The sequence below is a fragment of the Mesocricetus auratus genome, unplaced genomic scaffold (genome assembly GCF_017639785.1).
Source record: "Mesocricetus auratus isolate SY011 unplaced genomic scaffold, BCM_Maur_2.0 Super-Scaffold_4256, whole genome shotgun sequence".
Classification (NCBI taxonomy): Eukaryota; Metazoa; Chordata; class Mammalia; order Rodentia; family Cricetidae; genus Mesocricetus; species Mesocricetus auratus.
Window position 1 is genome coordinate 53,559,450 of NW_024429182.1, and position 23,560 is coordinate 53,583,009.

At 48.9% G+C, this 23,560-nt stretch overlaps 1 protein-coding gene across 1 annotated transcript; it reads left to right on the plus strand.

Annotated features, from left to right (window-relative positions):
- Nucleotides 1-1,249: 1,249 nt before the first annotated feature.
- Nucleotides 1,250-14,080, plus strand: Rhod (ras homolog family member D). The gene is made up of 5 exons (XM_005064062.4): nucleotides 1,250-1,475; nucleotides 7,976-8,063; nucleotides 8,706-8,815; nucleotides 12,962-13,096; nucleotides 13,498-14,080. Exons 1-5 carry the CDS (start codon nucleotides 1,344-1,346, stop codon nucleotides 13,663-13,665), a joined length of 633 nt encoding a protein of 210 aa, XP_005064119.1. The 5' UTR covers nucleotides 1,250-1,343; the 3' UTR covers nucleotides 13,666-14,080.
- The last annotated feature ends 9,480 nt before the right edge of the window (nucleotides 14,081-23,560 follow it).

Genomic DNA, 23,560 nt, shown 5'->3' on the forward strand with positions numbered 1-23,560 from the left:
AGTCTCCAAAGCCACAGAGAAACCCTGTCTCGAAAAACCAAAAAAAAAAAAAAAAAAAAAAAAAAAAAGGACTCGGCCTCTGCCTTGAGAAAGGTCCTTCTTGTCTACCCCAGGAGAGGAGTCCCTTTGTCTTGCTCCTGTCCTCCTGCCTCAGGTAGTTATTCTCACACTGATGTCTCACATTCTGGGCTTTTCACAGTAGAGGTTTTGACTTAAACAGTGCAATGTCTCCAGATTTTTTGTTTTGTTTTTGTTTTTTTCGAAACAGGGTTTCCCTGACTGTCCTGGATCTCACTATGTAGACCAGGCTGGCCTGGAACTCACAGAGATCCACCTGCCTCTCCCTCCTGAGTGCTGGAATTAAAGGCATGCGCCACCACCTTCTGGCCCCCAGACTCTTGGAAACTCAGGACCATCTGTGTTGATTAAATATTATATCAAGGAGCTGACGAGATGATCCAGAGGTTAAGAGCATTGACTGCTATTCCAGAGAACCCAGGTTCACCCATGTGGTGGTTCATAACTGGGCAGAGGGCACCAGGTACGTAGTGCACAGACATACATGCAGATAAAACACTCATACACACAAAAATAAAATTTTAAAGTATTGTACTAAGAACCACTCATGGCATTACCCATATGCCACAGCCTGCAATGAGCTCCATTGACGGAAGGCTCCATAGTTTTCCCTAGATCACTGCTTGCCTGGATGAGAGAGGTAGTAATTCACCATCATTGAAGTCGAAGTCCTGCAGTGACCCACAAGGGCAAGCCCGGGCTACTCCCTTCTCATCTGACCTATATATGGAGGAAGCCTAGATTGTTAGGTCCCCAAGCACAGAAACTCATATTCATTCCATTCATTCATTCCATTCATTCATAAAAGATCACCTCCCTCCCATGGCGATGGGCCAGGCCAGGTGCTTTTTCCCTCCTTGCCACTCCACTCCAACTACCTGTCTACTTATCTTTTCTCCCAGGAGTCCTGGGTGCCCTCTGGAGGCACAGGTCTCCGCCCACCCCTGTGGCCTCAATGACTGCGCACAGTAGGCACTCCAAAAGTGTTTCTTGAAAGGCCAGATAGGACGCCAGGAGACCGTGCCCCAGGAGCGCTCCACGCCTGACTGGCCGCCGCACCCCCATCCTGGTCAGAGCCTCTCACCTGAGCTGGGTGTCCCCCGCCCCCCGGGCCGCCTCCTGCCCGGGCCGCCCCGCTCCCACTTCCTCCCGCCGCCCCGCCCCTTCCACATTCCTGTCCCGCCGGGCCAGCCCCGCGCCCGCCGCAGCCAGCCCGCCGCGCACCCCCGCTGCTCTGCGCTCGGCTGTCCGCTCGCCCGTCCGGGATGAAGGCGGCCCAGGCTGCGGGAGAAGAGGCGCCGCTAAGCGGGTGCTCGGTCAAAGTGGTCCTGGTGGGCGACGGGGGCTGCGGGAAGACTTCGCTGATGATGGTTTTCGCCGACGGGGCCTTCCCAGAGGTGAGTGCCCTCACCCTTGGCCTTGCGCTGTCCCTGCGTTGGAACGCGCCAGTGTGCGGGTCTGCCGAGAGCTGCCTCGAAATACCCAATTCCAGCCTTCTGGGGGGTTCCCAACAGAGCCTGGGGTCGAAGGGAGAGTTTTTCAGATCTACCCGGTAGGATCGAAGCGAGACTAATGGCACTTAGGGGGAGGGGTGTCACAGGGACTGAATTAGACCACTTGGGAAAACAGCAAATCAGAGAGCAGTTGGTGTCACAACTTGGCTAAGAGAGAGTGAGGACTTTGGAGCCAGACTGGCAGCAGTCAAACCAAGCCTTTGCCTCGTACAGCTGTGTGCCTTTGGGCAAGTCCCCTACCCTCTCTGTGCCTGCTTCCTTAACTGACAGTCCCTTCCTGAGTTTATAGAAGAGCGAGCCAGCCGATAGAGGTCAAGAGCTCAGCTCCAAGTCTGCATGCAGAAGGACTCACTGAAAATTGATAAATGATGTCCCTTGGGAGGCACAGCTCTTCTCCAACTCTGGCCACTATGGTGCAAATCCCATGCTTCACCACAGAGAGGAAAATGGGGAACATGGACCCTTCTCTGAAGAGCCCTATTCGCCTTCTGATTTGCTTTGACTCTAAGCCTGTTTCTCAGAGCAACCTCAGGGGAGGGAAGGGAGTAGGGAAGGTGAGGTAGAAGGCTGATGGACAGCTCAGGTGCAGTAACTGGTAGGACCTGGCTCTCTGGGCTTGTGACTGGGTCCTCCAGGACAGGCTCTCCAGGCAGCTCAGCAGGCCTAGGGACCAGAACAGTGGTTGAGCCCACTCTCTATGCTTCTATGAGGAGTGGGATTTCTAGGTGCTCCTGAGTTTGCCTCCCCCAACGCGCCTTTTCCTTTCCTGTCCCGCATCCTTCCAGCCTCTGGGATTGCACAGAGCTGGGCGGTCTAATGGAGGAGTCCGAGAAGCTGGTCTGGCACATGGTGCCAGGGCTCGCTTGCCACTCTACACCAGTGAGCTATTGGTTTTTTATGTTTTGGGACCTTATGGTTTCCGTTTTGTTCTTGAGACAGGATGTTATGTTGTAGGCTTTGAATGCTCAGTCATCCCAGCTCTCTCCCTGAGGGTTGCTGGGATTACATGTATGTGCCACCATACCAGAGCCTTTGGTTTGTGGTTTGCAAAACTGACATCACCTCATTTGACCAGTTACACAATTTTTTGAAGTCGAGGAGATAGTTTCCAGGTCTCTAGGTGCTGCTCATGGAAACCTGACCATCGTGGCAACCGAGGATCAGAGGAAGGCACCTAGAGACAGAGCATCATTGTCCTGCATCAACATTCTAGGTAGTGACATTGACTGCGGGGCTGTACGATTTTCACATAGAAACATCTTTCAGCTCATGAACTGTGTTTTACAGAATACCTTGGAGTGACAGAAGAGAGTAGTCACCAGGAGTGGACCAACCTTGTCCTTGTTCTCCCTTTATCGGGGAGTTCCCTGGCTTGAGAGAGAGAGCTCTTTTTAGTTAGTTATCAAGCTATTTTGTTTTTGAGACAAAGTCTCCTCATGTAGCGTAGGTTCATCTCAAATACTCCTATCACTGCAGTCCTAGGGTTATAGGTATGTAACATCACCACATCTGGTTGTTGTTTTGTTTTTTTCTGAGACAGGGTTTTTCTGTGTAGACCTGGTCGTCCTGGAACTCCATCTGTAGATGAGGCTAGCCTCTAACTCGGAGAGTCAACTGCATCTGCCTCCCCCGTGCTGGGATTTTGCTTGTGCCTTTTGAGGAGAACATGGTGGTAGCTCAGACCTGGGGCTCAGGTCATCTTGTCCTCCCCAGGGCACTCTGTGACCTCTGAAGCCACTATTGCTGTCTGTTGGCCCAGTCCCGGCCTGGTCTGCCTCAGGCAGCCCTAAAAGCCCAAGGAGCCAGCAGCCTGGAGGCTTGGGCCCAATAGTCTTGAGGCTTTCTGATGGCAGCAAAGGGCAGAGAACACTCTGGAAATGTGGGGTAACCTCTTTGACCCTCGCTGGCTATCACCCAACTTCAAGTTCAAGGCAGAAGGGGCAAAATAGATCATATGGGGTAGGGAGAGACATCAGTCCCCAAAAAGTTTCAGCTGGCACTGAGAAAGCAACCATTCCTAGTAGCCTACAAGACTGGGCCAGGAGATGGGAGAGAGCACCCAGCCTGCAGAGCCAACCAAGTCCAAAGTCCCTCTTAGACTGCTCCAGTTCGAGAGCCTGGGGAACCCTATCCTCATTCTGTTGTGGTCACCTGTCTGGAACCCCAGGAGGGCAGGTCGAGGGCTGAGTCATCTCCATCCTGGGTCAACCTAGGCCAGCCCATGTGTCTCTGACTGAACAAAACTGAACAGATAAGATTAGGCACTTCTGCCTGGGGGGGGTCAAAGAACACCACAAAAGGTATAGATAAAATCACATTCCAAAGACAGGGGTAGGGCAGTGACACTTCTCAGTGACTAGGTAGCACAGCCCCTTCCAACTCATGTCTGGTCTGTATGATGTCAGACTTGAGTGTTAATGAAGAGGCAAGTGGCTGGTGTAGCCCCTAAAGACCAACAGCACTGGCTCTGCCGAGCCCGGCTAGTGCATGCCCTAGGCAAATCACTTTCCTCAGAGCCTCTGGAAGTCTGCTGAGGTTGTAGTAGTCCAGGAGAAGAGCCTTAGGGGAGCAGTGGGCTGGGGCCATCTTCATAGGCTTGTGAAGCGCTGGTCTGTCTCCGAAGAGCTGTGTTATGGTCATCCTACATCCTGAAGCTCCCATCAGGAGAGCCCCTCAACTGACCTGTGGGTAACTGCGTGAGGGTCTCAGATGCAGAGGGTCAGTATCTCCACAGTGACAGGCTCTTGCTCTAGGGTGGAGGCCAGAGACTACAGTTGTGGATGGGAAAGGGAACGCAGAGGGATGGGTAGGGCTTGTGTGGATACTGACAACCTGGCAATTAGTGACCATCCATGCTGGACCAGGTCTTCCCTTTGCATCCCATGGTGACACTCTTTTTCTTAACCAGTGATGGTGCAGGCCCAACACCACACACAACTGGTGGCTGTCAGAACTGGGTCCTAAACCAGGCTGATCTGATCTCAAAGTCTGTGTTGTCCTCACGCTCTCTTCCCCAGTAGGAAAACTATCAAAGGGAAGAGGAACCTAAGCGTATAAAGAGAGATAGGAAGGCGGTTTGGGCCCTCGTCTGTTCCCATCCACTCCTTACAGTGTAGCCATGCCAACTTCTCCGTTTTTCTCCAGGTGACACTCTGCCTCTACCGCATGACCTCCCATGCCCTAGAGAACACACTGACCCATCACTATGACTGCTCCTCCCGGCTGGCTAGGGCCTGACTAAGAGGACTGGCAGGCAGTCTGGCCATCAGAAAGACAGGCATGAAGCCCTCCTGAGTCATGCCTGATATGGGAAAGGAAGACTAGGTATCCCCACATTGTGACCCTACCAGCCAGCCCTGGCCAAGCCATAGAAACCTAAGGGGTTCAGTACAGGAGGTTAGTCCTGAAATGGTGGCTCATGCCTGTCATCCTGACTCTCAGGAGGCTGAGGTAGGAAAATTGCAGTAAGTTCCAGGCCATCCTGGGCTACACAGTGAGAACCTGTCTAACAAAGAAAGAGAGGGAGGAGATGGCTCCTCAGGTAAAGGCGCTTGCCACCAACTCTGACCACCTGACTTCCATCCCCAGGACCCACACAGTAGGAGATCACAGACTCCTGAGGGTTGTCCTCTGACCAATGGGTCCTCCAGCATGTGTGCCCCCCCAATAAATAAATGTAATTAGAAACAAACAAACGGGCTAGAGATAGAGCTCAGTTGGTGGAGTACTCACCCAGTGTACATGAAGTCCTGGGCTCAGTACCCACCATCACGTAAACCAGGGTGGCTTATGTGTAAACCAGGTGCCTGTCTGTATTCGTAGCTTTCAGGAAGTGAGAGCCAGGGGGTCATAAGTTCAAGGTGTTCCTTGGCTATATGAGACCCTGGTTCAAATAATGAAGCAATAACAAGACCAGGAGGTCCTGGGCTGCTCATAACAAAGGGGCCCAGATGTAGCAGGCTGGCATACTTCATTACCTGTGACTCGGGCCCCATTCTGCCGAAGTTCCCAGCTTTTCATCTAGCTACCAAACGTGTCAGGTCCACTCCAGCCATTGTAGAGAGGGACATGGCAGGTAGGTGTGGGGTCTTGGGAGGAGTAGGAAACAGAAGGGGAACCCCAGTGCTTCCTGAACCAGGGAGGCCAGCCAGTCTCCACAGGACAGGCCTGGGATGGGATAAAGGACTACTTAAGTCAGGGTTTCTATTGCTGTGACAAAACACTGTGACCAAAAAGCAAGTTGGGGAGGAAAGGGTTTATTTGGCTTACACTTCCATGTCACTGTACATTGTTAAAGGAAGTAATGACAGAAACTCAATCAGAGCAGGAAACTGGAGGCAGGAGCTAATGCAGAAGCTGTGGAGGGCTACTGCTTACTGGCTTGCTTCCCACGGCTTGTCCAGCCTGCTTTCTTATAGAGTCCAGGGCCACTGGCCCAGAGATGGCACCATCCACAATGAGTTGGGCTCTCCCCCATCAATCACTAATTAAGAAAATGCCAAACCAGGCATAGTGGTGCATGGCTTTATTATTGTTGTCTTGTGTTTTTTTCTTTGTGTGTGTGTGTGTGTGTTCTTTTTTTTTTTTAAGGATTTATTTACTTATTTATTATGTATACAGTGTTCTGCCTGCATGTATATCTACTGCCAGAAGAGGCACCAGATCTCATTACAGATGGTTGTGAACTACCATGTGGTTGCTGGGAATTGAACTCAGGTCCTCTGGAAGAGCAGCCAGTGCTCTTAACCTCTGAGCCATCTCTCTAGCCCCCTTGTTTTTATTTTTTGGGACAGGGTTTCTCTGTGTAGCCTGGCTGTCCTGTAACATACTCTACACACTAGGCTGGCCTCAATCTCACAGAGATCCACCTGCCTCTCCTCCCAAGGGCTAGGATTAAAGGCATGCACCACTGCCTCCGGGAGACAGAAGACTCACACTTGAGTTTGAGACCAGCATGAGCTAGAATGAGACCTTGCCTCAAAACGCACAGGGACTGGAGATGTGGCTCAGAGGGTATGGATTCTAACCATCAAGCCTGATGACCTGAGTTTAACCCCTAACTTAACCTCCACATGGTGAGAGGACAGAATCAACTTTTGTGGATCGTCCCCTGACTTCTATTCCAAGACATGTGTGCACATGCTAAAGGTTAAAAGAAAAAAAGAGGGCTGGAGAAATGGCTCAGTGGTTAAGAGCAGTGACTGCTCTTCCAGAGGTTCTGAGTTCAATTCCCAGCAACCATCTGTAATGAGATCTGATTCCCTCTTGTGGTATGCCTGAAGACAGCTCACTCATACACATTAAACAAATAAATAAATAAATGTTTAAAAAGAAAAGAAACTGCAAAACAGCAGGGTATGGCACTGCACACCTGCTGCACGGCCAGCTAGGAAGTAGGCATAGGAAGATAAGGAGGTCAAGGTCATCTCAGGTACACAGTGAGATTAGGGCAGCCTTAAAGACTACAGAAGACCCTATCTCAAACAAAAAATAGCCCCCACAAACCTCCCAATACTCCATACATAACACTCCAAAAGAGTTATGATGGGCACAGTAGTGCACACATGTAACCCCATCAGGCTAGCCTGAACTACAAAGTTAGACTCTGTCCTAGAAAAATAATAACAGGACTAGAGAGATGGCTCAGTGATTACGAGTACATATTGCTCTTGGAGGACAGTAACGGTGCACACCTTTAGTCCCAGTACTCCAGAGGCAGGCAGATCTCTTGAGTTCAAGGCCAGCCTGGTCTATAGGGTGGGTTCCAGGATAACTAAAGCCTCACAATGAGACCCTGTCTGGAAAAACCCATGAATGAATTAATGAAATATTTTTTTTTTAAAAAGGGACTGGCATGTTAATTCCAGCACTAGAGAGGCAGAGGCAGGTGGATTTACATAGTGAGTTCCAGGATAGCCAGGAATATATAGAGAGACCATCTCAAAATAAATGAATAAATAAAAAAATTTTTAAAGGAGCTGTCCTAGTCACTGTTCTTTGGCTATAAAGAGACACCATGACCAAGGCAGATCCTATAAAAGAAATCATTTAATTGGGGGCAGAAAGCATTTAATGTATGGGGTGACTGTTCGTACCAGGCTGTATGCCAAGTACTCTGCCTGAACCATTTCATTGACTCCTTATAGCAATATTCTACCCCTACCACAAGGACTTCATCTCTCCCTTTTATAATCAAAGAAAACAAGACCAGGCATGATGGGGACTTTCCTGGCACCAGACTCTAAGCCTTTCCCCAAGACTGATTACTGAAACTGGGAGCCTTCTCAGAAACAACCACAATGAGGGGGTTGTATGTAGGCATTCCGGGGGGCCTGGCGTGCACCAGATCCCTAAAAGCTTCCTTATCTGTTCTCTTTCTTCAGAGCTATAGCCCCACAGTGTTTGAGCGCTATAATGTCACTCTGCAAATGAAGGGTAAACCCGTACACCTCCAAATCTGGGACACGGCAGGTAGGTGTGGGTCTTTAGGAGGGGTGGGAGAGAGAAGCGGAGCCCCAGTGCCTTCTGAACCAGGGAAATCAGCCATTCTCCAGGGCACACGCAATGGCATCAGCCGGGCCCCAGGAACCTGACCTTCACCTGTATGTGCCCACTTCCCACCAGGGCAGCCTCAAGAGGTAGGCTGGTCCTGGGTCCCAAGCTTTGCATCCTGAATTTAGCTTCTCTAAGACCCCCTGACCTTGATCTATGCCCTCCAGCCTCCTGGCCTTGCCCAACATGGGTTTGTTAACTCAAAACTAAACTCAAGGAGACCCAGCAGCCTCCTTATTGTCGACCTGTTAAAACCCCTTTGTTGGGGTCACATCGTCCCTGCTCTCGCTGCACTAGCAAAGCCAAAGTGGGCTCCTAAGCCTGGCCTCGGCCTCACGCTCACTCCTTGAACAGGGTCTTCCAGCAATGGCTTCACCAGGCCAAGGCTGCCAATCTCACAGGCAAGCCAAGTAAGAGCCTCCCCCAGGTGACATCCACATGCCGCACAAAACTTGACTCTTACCCTCTAAAAGCCCATGTCTGCTAAGGTGCCCTCCCTGATGCTGGGAAGATGCTGAGAGCAGACAGGACTAGAGTGAGTAACTCTTCTCCTTTGCCTAGGGCAAGATGACTATGACCGCCTCCGGCCCTTGTTCTACCCTGATGCCAATGTCTTGCTCCTCTGCTTTGATGTGACCAGTCCAAACAGCTTTGACAATGTCTCCAACAGGGTAGGTACTGGGGTGAGGGAGTTGTAACTTCAGCACCCAGCCCGAACTACTGCTCATCACCCTTTACTCTGTGAGTTTGAGAAGCCAGCCTGATTTACATAGTGAGTTCCACGCCATTCGGGGATACACAATGAAACCCTGTCTCAGAGAAAGCTGGGTGGTAGTGATGGCGAATGTCTTTAATCCCAGCACTCGGGAGGCAGAGGCAGGCAGATCTCTGTGAGTTCAAGGCCAGCCTGGTTTACAGAGTGAGTTCCAGGACAGCCAGGACTGTTACACAGAGAAACCCTGTCTCGAGAAAGGGAGGAGAGAGAGAGAGAGAGCTCGCAATCACCTGTAACTCCAGCTTCGGGGACTCTGACACTCTCTTCTGGACTATACAGTCACATACAGATACATTTTTTTTGTTTGTTTATTTGTTTTTTGCTTTTCAAGACAGGGTTTCTCTGTATTGTTTTGAAGCTGTCCTGGAACTTGCTCTGTAGACCAGGCTGACATCGAACTCACAGAGATGCACCTGTCTCTGCCTCCCGAGTGCTTGCACCACCAAGCCTGTCATAAGTATATTTTTAAAAATTGCTGGGACCTGGAGATGGCTCAAATGTTAAGAGCACTGGCTACTCTTCCAGAGTACCTGGTTTGACTCCCAGCGCCTACACAGTGGTTTATAATGCCCTCTTCTGACCTCCATGGGCACAGCATGCATGTGTTACACAGACAAAACATTCACATGCATAAAATAAAGAAATTTTTAAAGTGCCAGGCATGGTAGTGCACATCTTTAATCCCAGCGCCCAGGAAGCAGAGGCAGGCGGATCTCCAGGAGTTTGAGGCCACATCATCAGTTCTTGTAGTTCATAGTAAAACCCTGTCTAAAAACAAAAACATAAAAAGCTTGGCAGGCCCTAGATGAGTCTGCTGGGTTTTTTATATATATAGATGATGTGAGGTCCAGACTTATCCGGGGTCACATGTCCTCTGACTCTCTCCGGTAGTTCTTTCCCTTCTGACTCTGCTGAGAACACTGGGTGACTCAGAGGCTGTTTCCCTAACCAGGGTCTGCGGGAGGTCAAGTGAACTATAAAGTCCAATTCTAGCAGCTCTTAGCACTCCACTCCATGCCTTCTACTGATGGTCAGTGGCCTCTCATGATGCCCTAGAATCAGGAGGGGTTCCCAAGGCTACCTACTCAAGAGTCACAGAGGCAATACCTCTGCCCAGCCATGGCACAGCCCCTCACCCACTGCTTGCCAAGACCTCCACAGAAGGTACACATCGCAAGGTTCCCTTAGGCAATGAAAGCATTAGCAAGGACAACAATAGGATATGGTAATAACATTTATTAAGAACTTGCTATGTGAGCCAGGCGGTGGTGGCACACGCCTTTAACCCTAGCACTGAAGAGGCAGGCAGATCTCCATGAGTTCGAGGCCAGCCAGCTCTACAAGAGCTAGTTCCAGGACAGGCTCCAAAACTACACAGAGAAACCTTGTCTTAAAAAAACAAAACAAAACAAAAAAAGAACTTGTCGTGTTTTTAATAAAAGGTGGGGGAAAGAACTTGCACTGTTCTGGCATTTACAGGGATTTGTTCACTCACCTTTGTGACAACCATATAGAGTCAAAATACTGTCATTTTTGGATTTAATCACTTTTTCACTTTTTTTTTTGTATGTGTGTGGTTTTTCGAGATAGGGTTTCTCTGTGTAACTTTGGAGCCTGTCCTGGCTCTCCTGGAACTCACTCTGTAAATCAGGCTGACCTCAAACTCACAGAGATCCACCTGCCTCTGCCTGCGCCTCTGCCTCCCCAGTGCTGGGATTAAAGCCGTGCGTCACCATGACCCAGCAAGGATTGAATCACTTTTATTAAAGTGGCAACTCTGGGGCTGCGGCCTGGGCAATGGCTACATGTATCCCTTCAAAACTACTTCTTGAGCACATCTCTGGACCACGCCATGTTACAGGCATGAGGGGTGGGGAGGGGTAGTGGTGTCTGTGGTGCAGTGGGAACAGATCCTCCTAGAAGGCAGAGCCCCAGATTTGCTGATGAATGAGGAGTTGAACCAGAGCAAACAGAAAGTCACTATTTCCACCAGATGAGGAGCAGCCTGGGGTGGGGGAGTCACGGGCCTATGGTAGGCAGAATCTTTGTGTTACCTGCAGGGAGTGTGGGGCTGGCCAGTTGGGTAGGGTACAGCCAAAGGACCCAGGGAGCCAGACCAACTAAGGGAGAGACCATAGGCTGATGGGAAAGGCAGGACAGAATGGGACGAACCGGGAGAGCCAGAAGAGCAGGTCCTAGATCTCGTACAGACTGCCCTAAAGGAGGTAATCATGGTGTCTAGGTTCCCACAGGCTCAGCCCAGCTGAGGCCTCACAGTTGGGTTCATGGAGCCCCTTGCCTAGGACAGACCTGGTGGATAGTGAGGTGCAGAGAGCTTCTTCCTTGGTGCCATTAGGTTCTAGGACCCAGAGAGTTTTAGCAGCTTTTCCTGAGTGGCCCACCAAGCAGCCACGCACTCCTGGAGATGAAAAGCCTTCTCTGCATCCCTGGTGCCTCAGATGTGTGGTCAAGGCTAAAATAACAGCCCTGGTGTCCTAGGGGCCCTCCCTCCTGTTGAGGCAAACACAAGGTCCTCTATGTAGTCCTGGCTGGTTTTAAACTCAGATCTGCCTGTCTCTAACTCCAGAGTACTGGGGCTCATGGGGCTAAAGGTGAGTGTCACCAACACACCCATCAAGTTTCTTTCCTTGTTTTTGTTTGCTTGTTTGTTTTGAGGCAGGATCTCTCTACCTAACCTTGGCTATCCTGGAATTCACCATGTAGGCCAGGCTGGCAGACCAGGCTAGCTTTGAACTCACAGAGATCCTCCTACTTCACTTCTGCCTCCTAAGTGCTGGCTTACTTACTTTTAAATAAATGTATATTTGGCCCATTTTTAAAGGTAGCCAAAAAAGCCCTTACCTTCCTAGGGATGGAGGGAAAAGTTGGACTCTGGGCCTACCTACTAGGCTCAAATCCCTTCATTTCCAATTGAGTGACCAAGGATAAGTTATAAAATCTTCTATGCCTTACTGACTACATATAGGAAGCGAGCTCAACTACAGAACCTGGTAGTAGGGAGTGAAAGTACACATTGGAGCTGGAGGAACACTGGCTGCTCGTCTAGAGGGTTTGATTCCCAACACCCACATAGCAGCTTACAACTGTCTGTCACTCCAGTTCCAGGGCATCAGAGGCCCTCCAAGGGTACCAGGCACACATGTTGCACAGATATACATGCTGACAAAATGCCTTACACATAAGATTTTTTAAAAAGAAAATTATAGCCAGGCATGGTGCCACACACCTTTAATTCTGGCACCTAGGAGGCAGAGGCAGGCAGATCTATGAATTCCAGGCAGGCCTGGTCTACATAGTAAGTTCCAGGACAACCAGGGATACGTAAAGAAAACCTGTCTCAAAAAGAAAGAAAAGAAGGAAGAGAGAGAGAGAAAGAGAGCACTCCAGAGGCAGATCTCTGTGAGTTCGAGGCCAACCTGGTCTACAGAGCTAGTTCCAGGGCTATACAGAGAAACCCTGTCTTGAAAAACCAAAATATATACGTACGTACATACATACATACATACATACATACATAAAATTAAAGTATTTAGACACCCCTATGTGTTTTTGTTTGTTTAGAGACAGGGTTTTTCTATGTAACAGCCCTGGCTCTCCTGGAACTCACTCTACAGACCAGGCTGGCCTTAAACTCACAGAGATCCACCTGCCTCTGCCTGTTGTGTGTGCCACAACTGCCCAGCACCCCTACGTTTTCTTGAGACGGTGTCTCAGGTCTTGAACCCTCCGTGTAGTTGAGGATGAGCTTGAACTTCTGGTCTTCCTACCTTCACTTCCCAAGTGCTGGGATTACAGGCCTGGTTTGTGCAGTTCTAATCCAGGACTTTGTGCTCTCTAAGCCAACTTAGCTACATCCCAAACCAGGGCATGGCAATTTTTAAATGAGAGACTATACTGAGTACTTGCTTCCTAAACGTTAGTTCTGCTCATTATCCTTGTTACGGTTTTACTGACAGGGCAAAGAGTGTCCCACTGAGGGTCAGAACTCCCTCTGGCTCACACACAACTCTTCCCCCTGCAGTGGTACCCAGAGGTGACACACTTCTGCAAAGGAGTTCCCATCATCGTCGTGGGCTGCAAGACAGACCTACGAAAGGACAAGGTGCTGGTGAACAAGCTTCGGAAGAATGGGTCGGAGCCCGTGACCTACCACAGGGTAGGAAGCTAGCCCTCTCTCTGGTGAGAGGCCTGGAGGGAGGGAAACCCAAGGTACTGTGCCGGGTGTGTGGCACACTCAGTGGTCTTGGAGAAAGGCAGCAGTCAGGAACTGCTAGCAATTGGAAGCAAAAAGCAGAGTACTCTCTAGAAGGTTCTGTCAGGAGAGGGACAAATAGAATATGTATAGCATAAATGGGGCCCCTGAGACCCATGTGATTTGATCTTGGACTTTCTCTGCAACACACAGGTTAGTTGCCCACTAAGGGTACTCTAGGAAAGTCCCACTTCCTACAATTGGCCTCAAGACTCCTGGCATGGCCAGAAGGGCTGCAAAGAGACCAAACATGAGTTCCACCTCTGTACCCCCAACTCATAGTGGCTCCTCTTTATCCATGGCAGGGCCACGATATGGCAAGGTCAGTGGGAGCAGTGACCTACCTTGAGTGTTCGGCTCGCCTCCATGACAACGTGGAAGCCGTCTTCCAGGAAGCTGCTAAGGTGGCTCTCAGCAGTCGCAGTCGTAACTTCTGGCGGCGTATTACCCGGATTTTTTGCCTGGTCACCTGACTGGTTTGGAACCCACCTTGTTTCCCACTTCCCTCAGTTGGAGAAAGACCCAGGAGCTGATCTGCTCTATTGACTGGGCTGGACCTAGTCCCCAGGCTGAGCCGGTAGAACCACACCCCTACAGATGGGCTCCTCTGAGGTCTGGTTTCTGGACCAGGGATTTCTGGACTGAGACAGACGGTCCCAGACCCTTAGCTCTGGAACTGTTAATAGACTTCCTGTACCCAATCCTGGACTTGCATCCTGAGTGGGGGTCTGTGCTGTCTGGTTTGCCGCCACCTTGTGGCTATTCTGTGAACTGTACCTACAGGACCTAGTGGTCTTGGGACCATCCTGCCAGACACAAAACTGCCCCTTTCCTGGTCATCTTATTCATCCCATTGATAAGTGTAGCAATTAAAATGACATCACTTGTTATTTGTGTCCTGACTCTTGCTTCACAGTATCTTTACATTTGACTAGGTAGGGAACAGCCCGCCCACATAGACTCTAGGGTAGGACTACTAAGAATCCCATCCTGACTTTATCATTTCTTGTTAAGAGAAGCTTTTTCTTTGATAGAAGCTTTCCCACGCCTGATTCCAGAGCCGCATCAGTCCCAAATAAACACACAGGAGGCTATATTAATTATGAAGCTGTTGGCCTTTGCTTGTTTCTTACTGGCTAGCTCTGACTTAAGTAATTACCCCATAATTGTTAATCTAAGTATGTCTCTTACCGGAGAATAGTTCCGGGCTTCCTACCCCGTGGTCACATGTCGACTCTCTTGTGTTTCTCCTTCCCAGAATCCTCCTGGACTCCTAGTCCCTCCTATCTAGATTCCTATTGGCCAACAGTGCTTTATTAACAAATGTACAGGACTTCCCCCATCAATTTCTAAGACCTTGGGAAAGTTCTAGGCCTCAGCTGCCTCATCTGTAAAATGACCAATCAGAAATTACCTCAAGCATGAGTAAGAGTCATAAGGACTAACACATGCAAAGAGCTTAGCAGGTACCTGGCTCGAAGGTACACAATCTTATTTATCTAGTATATTAGTCAGGTTTCTCCAGAAACACACACACACACACACACACACACACACTTCCTTTAAGGAATTTGCTCACAGCTAGGCAGTAGTGGCGCAAGTCTTTAATCCCATCACTCGGGAGGCAGAGACAGGAGGCTCTCTGAGTTTCAGTCCAGCCTGGTCTACAGAGTGAGTGCCAGGACAGCCAGTACTGTTAACACAGAGAAGCCCTATCTCAAAAGTTTTTTGTTTGTTTGTTTGTGTTTGTTTTTTTAGGCTAGAGGCTAGAGAGGTGGCTTAGAGAAACTAGATTTGGTTCCTAGGGTGCACATGGTAGCTCACAACCTCCTGTAATTTCAGTTCCAGTAAACTCCACAGAATGCAGAAGACTCAGAGCCCCAGAGTCCGCAGTTACAGATGTTTATGAGCTGCGTGAAGGAGCTGGGAAACAAACCCAGGTCCTCTGGAAGGGTGGCCAGTGCTCTTAACCCCTCAGCCATCTCTCCAACCCAACATCTTTTCGACTTTTTTATTCTGTATATGCTTATCAAGTTAATTGTTTTTTTGTTTTGTTTTTTTGTTTTATGAGACAGGGTTTCTCTGTATTATTTTGGAGGCTGTCGGTCTAGCCTAGCCTCGAACTCAGAGATCCGCCTGCCTCTGCCTCCCGAGTGCTGGGATTAAAGGCGTGCGCCACCACCGCCCGGCAATCAAGTTAATTGTTAACACCGTGTGTATGTGTGTGTGAAAGTGGGCACATATTGCCATGGCAAAGATGTGGAGGTCAGAGGTCAATTTTGTGGAATTGGGTCTCTTTTATGTGTGTTCTGGAGATAAATATAAGGCAAGTGCCTTTATATTACAGCTAAATTCTGTCAGGCATGATGTCATACGCTCGTATTCACAACAACTTGGGAGGCTGAAACAAGATGAAAGAGGAGCTATGTCCGTGGCCCACAGTGGATTTGGAAGGACTATCTGTGTGTGGTGCTCGGACCTGAACCTTTGTCTTCACACATTCAAGGCAGTGCTCTACCCCTGAGCTATATTCTCAGCCCTGGAAGCTGAGCAATTGGACTAAACCCAAAGTGGAGCCAATCAGTCCAGTGGACTTTTCCACACGTGCTCAACACTACTCACCTGCTATGGTTCAGCCCTGTTACCTGAGCTGTGATCCCTCACCTGGAGGTCTTTTGAACGGAGCTGCTGAGCTGGATGGTGGTGGCTTGTTCTCATTGAGTATCATATATGTCAACCCAAGGTTCAGGTTCACAACATAATGTGATGTTCCGGGTCTGTTCCAGGTCAGGACTCAGCAACGTTAAGAGATACGTGCTTGGATTTAGTCGATGGAGCTTACCGAAAGCCTTGACTTTCTTCAAATTACAACAGAAGAAACTCAGATTTCAGCCCAGAGCACCTGGACAGAAAACAGACCAATGTTGCTCTGGCTTCTGTTTCATGGTTGGTCCAGAAAAAGACTTCAAGCATGAGAATCACTCATTCAAACCAAACATGTAGATGGGTCAGAGACGTGAACAGTAAGGGGCTCAAACCTCATTCCATCTGGGCCCTCAGATCTCCTTCAGCCCTTGCAGGCATCTCAGTGCTATTTGGAGAACACTTTCTTGCAGAATCAGTTGTAAAAGCACATTGAATTCATATTTACTTAAGGCCTTAGCACCAGGTGCCAGACACCCTGTACAGTCCTTTTCTATGACATACCTCATGTAAAGTTCATGGGTACATATGATAGAGCCCATACTGCACCCACCTCACAGATGAGGGAACAGAGTTGGGCCAGGATTAATCTCAGGATTGTCCAATATACCTGCATCAGACCTGCCAACCCATCCCTGGACCCTGACCCCAGGTGTCTACCCTTTACCCCAGCCTTGGGCCCTGCCTATACCAATGTGTCTTGACCCCAAAGAGCTCACAGTTTAGGTAGAAAAAAACCAGAACTGCCTTTTGTCAGTTGAGGGAGCCCCACCTTGGCCTCCTCCCTCCTGTTGCTCCCCACTGTCAACCACTGCCTCTTTGGAGAAAGCAGGTGATTGGGCCCAGATCCAACCAGTTTGGGAAGTTTGGGAGTGGGGCAGGGCAGGAAGGAGGAACCTAGAAAATAACATGCCTGAGTTTTAAATTCAATTCCCAAGCTGGGTAATGGTAGAGCAAGCCTTTAATCCACTCAGGAGCACAGTACTCCACTCAGGAGTAGTGGCAAGCAGATCTCTGTGAGTTCGAAGCCAGCCTGGTCTACAAAGAGAGTTCCAGACAGCCAGGGCTGTTACACAGAGAAACCCCGTCTTAAAAAGAGACATCTGCTGGGCACACACCAGGGAGATAGGACTGTCTCAGGTTCAAGACCAAATTTGCTACAGGGCAAGATCCTGTCTTCAAAACAAACAGAAACATCAGGGTCCGTCATGATGACTCAGTGCTGGTGTGGTAGAAAAAGAACCAACTCTGGCTGCCACATGCTTACTATGACTTGTGCTTGCCCTCATTAAGCATGTAGACACACAGAAAGAAATGCAATTTTAAAAACAAACAAACAAAAAAAAACTAAATGAACAAATAAAAACAAAGAAACCCAAAATACAAACAGTTCTAGCCATGCTCAAGGAGCCCAGCGGAAAGGGTGAATGGGCTGGAATTTACCACAGTTCTACCAAACCCCAGGGTCTGGACTGATGAGGTATCTTGTTACATCTACTTCAGAAAAGAAAATGAACAGGGCCTTGGAACCAGAGCATCTCAAACTGGGTATTTGGAATCCCCGATCCCTCAGATTCCTGATATACTACTTTTTTTTTTTTTTTTTTTTGGTTTTTATGAGACAGGGTTTCTCTGTGTTGTTTTTGAGGCTGTCGGTCCAGCCCAGCCTCGAACTCGCAGAGATCCGCCTGCCTCTGCCTCCTGAGTGCTGAGATTACAGGCATGCACCACCAACGCCCAGAGATATATTACCTTTTTAAAAATATTTTTTTTAGCGCTTTATGTGTGGGGGTATGTTGCTTGCATGTATGTCTGTGTACCACTTGTATGGAATCCCTGAAGAGGCCAGAAGAGGGTCTCAGGTCCCCAGGTACTGGAGTTACAGTTGTGAGCTGCCTTGTAGGTGCTGAGAACCAAACCTGGGTCCTCTGGAAGCACAGCCAGTGTTCTTTTTTTTTTTTTTTTTTTTTTTTTTTGGTTTTTACGAGACAGGGTTTCTCTGTATTGTTTTGGAGGCTGTCCTGGAACTCACTCGGTAGACCAGGCTGGTCTTGAACTCACAGAGATCTGCCTGCCTCTGCCTCCTGAGTGCTGGGATTAAAGGCGTGCGCCACCACCGCCTGGCCAGCCAGTGTTCTTAATAGCTGAGCCACCTCTCTATAGCTTCTTGAACTTCTTATCCTTTTGTCTCCATATCCAAAGTATTGGGACTACAGATACACCCTATCACCTGGTTTATGCATTGCTGGACATCGAATCCAGGGCTTTTGCTATGCCAGACTAGCAAGCACTCCACCAATAGCTACAACCCCCAATTCTTGAGTTTTGGGGTTGTTTAGTTCTGTTTTATTCTAGGCTGGTTCCAAACTATTTATGTATCTTAGGATGATCTTATATTTTTGGTTGTGAGCCTAGCCTTTAACAGCTGAGTCATCTCTCCAGCCCTCTTAGGATGATCTTAAACTTCTGACTCTCCTTATTCTACATTGAAAGTGCCAAGAAAACAGGTGTGCATCACCTACCAAGTTTTTTGTTTTGTTTGGTTTTTTTTATTCTTTTTTTTTTTTTTTTAAGTTTTTCAAGGCAGGGTTTCTCTGTATTGCTTTGGAACCTGTCCTGGAACTTTCTCTGTAGACCAGGCTGGCTGGTCTCAAACTCACAGAGATCTGCCTGCCTCGGCCTCCTGAATGCTGGGATTAAAGGCGTGTGCCACTACTGCCTGCCTGTTTTTGTTTTTTCCTTAAGATTATTTTTATGTACATTGATGTTTTGCCTGCATGCATGTCTGATCGAGGGTGCCTGATCCTTCAAGTTACACACAGTTGTGAGCTGCCAAGGTGTTAGGAATTGAACCCTGGTCCTCTAGAAGTGCAGCCAGTGCTCTTAACCTCTGAGCCACCTCTCCTGTCATGGTTGGATAATTTTTAAGATTTTTTTTAAATATTATTTTTGTGTGGGGTGTTTTCCATGTGCATGCTTGATGCTCACAGTAGCCAGAAGAGGTTACTGGACCCCTGGAACTGGTGTTACAGATGATTGTGAGCTGCCATGTGGATTCTGGGAATCAAACCTGGGTTCTCTGGAAGAGCAGTGTTCTTAACTGCTGCTGAGCCATCTCTCCAGGCTGTGGCTGTGCCACCATACCGAGCTGTGCCCCATTGCTAATGTCTACTGCGTGGTAAGAATGAGGAATGTCGTGGGACAGCATTCCTCTAGCCCTTACCTCCTGTGGCCTGGGGCATGCCAAGTCCCCAGGTTCTCACCTCAAAAAAGCAAAGCTACTACCAGAGCAAGCACTGCACCACACCATACACAGTCTCCCCACCCAGAGAAGACCCAAAGTCCCCAGCTGGACCTTCGGCTGTCCTGGATCTGGATCCAGTCCACTTCCTTCTGGCCTTATCCCAAGAGCACCTGACCACACCTACTCCAGTTGCACACACAGGGCCACACCCACAGGGCACTGACCTTAAAGCCTTTGACCAGGCTGCCCCCACATCCTCCTAGTGATATGGTACCAAAGTAGTGTGGTCCTACCCTCCCTCTACCACCAAATTCTTTAGGGTCCAACTCAGACACCATCTCCTCCAAGAGGTCATCACCCTGCTACTTTCTCCCCCTCTCTGAGCACACATGCACAGACCAAAACTTGGTCTGATCTCTGCAAACTCCTTTGCTAAGGATTCTGGGCCTTTCTTCCCATGCTGGATTCCCTAAGGTAACAGCTCTGGCAGTAGGACAAGACAGAGTCTGGGAGGGTGGAGGAAGATACCAGGAGACAAGTTGGGTAACTGCAGCCATCTAGACACAAGGAGCAAGTCACTACAAGTCAAAGCTTGGTGACTTCTGGGCTGGGAAGCCATGTATGACGGTGGACTGTGAGAAGGGCGGGGGGTAGTGAGAGCGAGGGAAGAATGTGGCCTCTCCCCCAGGTGAGAAACACCAAAAACATCCCCCGGGATCTCAGTGTGGGGACATCTTCCCATCAGGTCTGCATTTCAGGTGTCTATGTCTACACAGGCATCCCATGTGTAAAAGCAGGGCTCAGGAAGAATGAGGACAGACCAACCCCACCCCCACGGGGCCGTACTTCAGTTAGTTCCCTACACCCAGCTAGCAGGGTGGGTGGGGCCTGACAGTGGGACCCAACCTGAGACGATGCTACCCAGAAGCCACAGACCACAGTTCCTCAGCCCAGCCTTGGGGTCGTCTACTGGAAGGCAGGGACAGGGGTGGAGACCTCAAGTCATCTCCTCCAGGACAGGCCACTCCCTGGCATCTTCTGGGTGGAGAGGGTGGAGCCTACACTGAGTCACAAAGCTCTCTGCCCAGGCTGAAAGCAATAGCTGCAGATCATGCCACACTCCTTGCTCTCTGGCCTCCTTTTGCCTCCCAGTATGAACACTCAGCCCCAGGAAGGCATTCTGAAGCTGAAGGCCAGGGAGGGAGTTAAAGAACCCTGTGACCAGGCCAGAGAACAGTGAAATCTAACATGGGAGCAGCCTACTACACACTTCTACACTGGGAGGGTGGGGGTGAGGGTGCTCACCCTGCAGTTAGATGCTTCTGAGGAATAGGTTAGATAGGTAAAAGAAAGGGATTTTCCTAGCTTCAAATCCTGGCTCCGGAGCAAAGCATGGTAACATAGGGCTGTAGTCCTAGTGCATGAGAGACAGGAGCAGAACAGCTGCAAGTTCAAAGCTTGCCTTGTCTACTTACCCATGTAGCAAACTGGAGGGTAACTGGGGCTACACAGTGAGACCTGGTCTCAAAAGAAAAGGATGGACCAGAAAGATGGTAAAGACACTTGCCACCACCGGGCCGTGGCGGCGCACACCTTTAATCCCAGCACTTGGGAGGCAGAGACAGGCAGATCTCTGTGAGTTCGAGACCAGCCTGGTCTACAACAGCTAGTTCCAGGAGAACTACAGAGCCACAGAGAAATCCTGTCTCGAAAAAGAAAAAAAAGCAAAAGAAAACAAAACAAACAAACAAAAGACATTTGCCACAAAAGCTAATGACCCCAGAATCCCAGATCTCCAGAACCCACATAGAGGAATAGACTCAAGTTGTCCTCTGATGGACACATGAACACACACTAACACACTAAAAATTAAAAAAAAACCTAGCTGCACAACTGGCCAACTTCAAAACCTTGCTAATGTTATTTTGTGCTTTTGTTGTTGGGGCTTTTCTCTTTTTTTTAGAGATGTAGTTATTGTGTCCATATGTTGGATGTACTTACTTGAGGCTAGACGAGGAATTAAGATTTCTCCATCACTCTCCATCTCTTCCATTCAGGAAATACCTCTCTTTAAATCTGGGACTTGCCAGGTGGTGGTGGCACATGCCTTTAATCCCAGCACTTGGGAGGCAGAGGCAGGTGGATCTCTGTGAGTTCGAGACCAATTCTGGTCTACCAAGCGAGTTCCAGGACAGGCTCCAAAGCCACAGAGAAACCCTGTCTCAAATAAATAAATAAATAAATCTGGGACTTGCATTTTTTCAGCTAGGTGGGAAGCCAGCAAGCCCCAGATGGCCTCTTGTCTCTGCCTCTTCTTGGAGCTGCGGTAACAGGTGTGTGTGAGACATCTGGCTTGTTATGTGGATTCTGAGATCCAAACTCTGATTGTACAGCAAACGCTCTTAACCCAAGCCATCTCTCTAGCTCCTCTATTCCTTTTTTTGAGATACTGTCTCACTATGTGTAGTCTTGAACGGCAAAGACCCTCCTGCTTCAGCCTCGTATGCCCCGGATTGCAGATGTTTGCTGCCATACTGGACTCTAGCTCTTAACTTGCAGTCACTAAGGCTCTCTTCAGTTTCCTTGTCTATATTTATTATTTATTTATTTATTTATTTATTCTTTTGCTTTTTCCAGACAGGGTTTCTCTGTATTGTTTTGGAGGCTGTCCTGGAACTCACTCTGTAGACCAGGCTGGCCTCAAACTCACAGAGATCTGCCTGCCTCTGCCTCCCAAGTGCTGGGATTAATGGCGTATGTTGCCATCATTGGCTTCTTCTTTTTTTTTTTAAAGCCTGGTTGAATTAAGAGTTAACAAAGCATGGCTGCATACCCCTGTAATGCCAGCACTTGGAAGGCAGAGGCAGGACCATCTGGAGTTCAATATCAGCCTGACTCACAGAGACACCCCATCTCAAAGGGAGATAATGTGGGGCTGGAGAGATGGCTTAGATGTAGCTCCAGTTCAGAGCATCAAACACCCTCTTCTGGCTTTAGCGGACAGCAGGCACACATGTGGTGCAGGAGACTTGAATGCAGGCAAATCGCCCGTATACATTAGACACATCTAAGCTAATGCTAATAGTGTTGTCCACTTATTCACCCGGCGTACACTGGTAACTAGTTATGAAATACAAAATAAATGTGATTATTTATTGTGCAAGGTTGCTGCTGACTGTGTAAGCCAGAAACCATAGCAAACATATGACTATGTTCAAGGCTGGTTCTCTCATCTCTACCTTGGAGAAAGGATACTTCGACCCTCTAGGAGCCTCTGGAAGGAAAGGACATGAGGCCCTGCTCCCTGCTGTAGGCACTAGCAGCTTCTGAACATTGACTGTGATGGGGATGGCAGTGCACACAGCAGCACACATCCCTTGTCCTCCAAGACCCATCTTCAATCCTGCATGAAAGCTTTGTGGACAAGATCACAGTCGGCAGATTGGCCTGTGGCATGACATTTGCCCTGCAGTTTACAGCACAGCTGACTTCTGGCACAAAAATCAACAGGATGGATTGGAGGTACTTCCTACTGAATAAAATGCCTCCTTGTATCTGCAACAGGATTGCTCTGGAATTGCTGTTCCTGTTTGACTCAAGAAGAGTATTATTAGTTGTATCTGGCTGGGCAACCTCAGTGACGTTTTGCCTTCCTGTCTCCATCAGTACCCACAATTCTTTACAGATGAGGAAACCAAGGTTCGGGGGACCAAGAACATTATCAAAGGCAGTGTGAGGCCAGCCAGAGCTGGGTGCTTAGATTCTGGACAGGAAGTCTCAGCTCCTTTTGGGGCATTGTAGCTGGATCTGGACCAGTAGGGGGCAGTAGGGCCCAAGAAGAATGGCATTTCCTAGTTACAGGAGGTCAGCCTGTACAGGTGTGATTTGCTCCAGCATTTCATTTCTTAGCATACTATTCCCACTGGTTATCACCAGAGGGGTAAGGCTTACCACACTTTATTGAAGAAAACTACCCAAGGTCCAGAGTGACCCTGTGGGTTGGTCAGTCCAGAATGAACTTAGACTGAACATTATGCTGCCTTAAATCTACAGTGCCTCTGCATTTGAATCTGAACCCTGCATTTAGCTACTACAGACAGAGTTTAGGTAACCCAGACTAGTTTAATTTTGTCAATGCACATTAGGAGAGCAGAGACTGAGGGTCACTAGTCCTGTCCACTCCCAACTCATCCCAGCATTTGAGACATAGTTTGGGGAGATAATTGAAATATTTGTATACCCTTTTTTTTTTTGGTTTGTTTGTTTTTCCAGACAGGATTGCTCTGTGTAGCCTTGCAGCCTGTCCTGGAACTTTCTCTGTAGACAAGGTTGACCTAGAACTCACAGACATCTGCCTATCTCTGCATCCCAAGTGCTGGGATTAAAGGGAAATATTTGTATTGGGCAGGGGATGTAGCTCA

Coding starts and splice junctions, on each gene's coding strand:
- Rhod (XM_005064062.4), top strand. CDS start 1,344: ATGAAGGCGGCCCAGGCTGCGGGAGAAGAGGCGCCGCTAAGCGGGTGC. Junction 8,816..12,961: donor TTGACAATGTCTCCAACAGG/GTAGGTACTGGG, acceptor TTCCCCCTGCAG/TGGTACCCAGAGGTGACACA. Junction 13,097..13,497: donor AGCCCGTGACCTACCACAGG/GTAGGAAGCTAG, acceptor TATCCATGGCAG/GGCCACGATATGGCAAGGTC.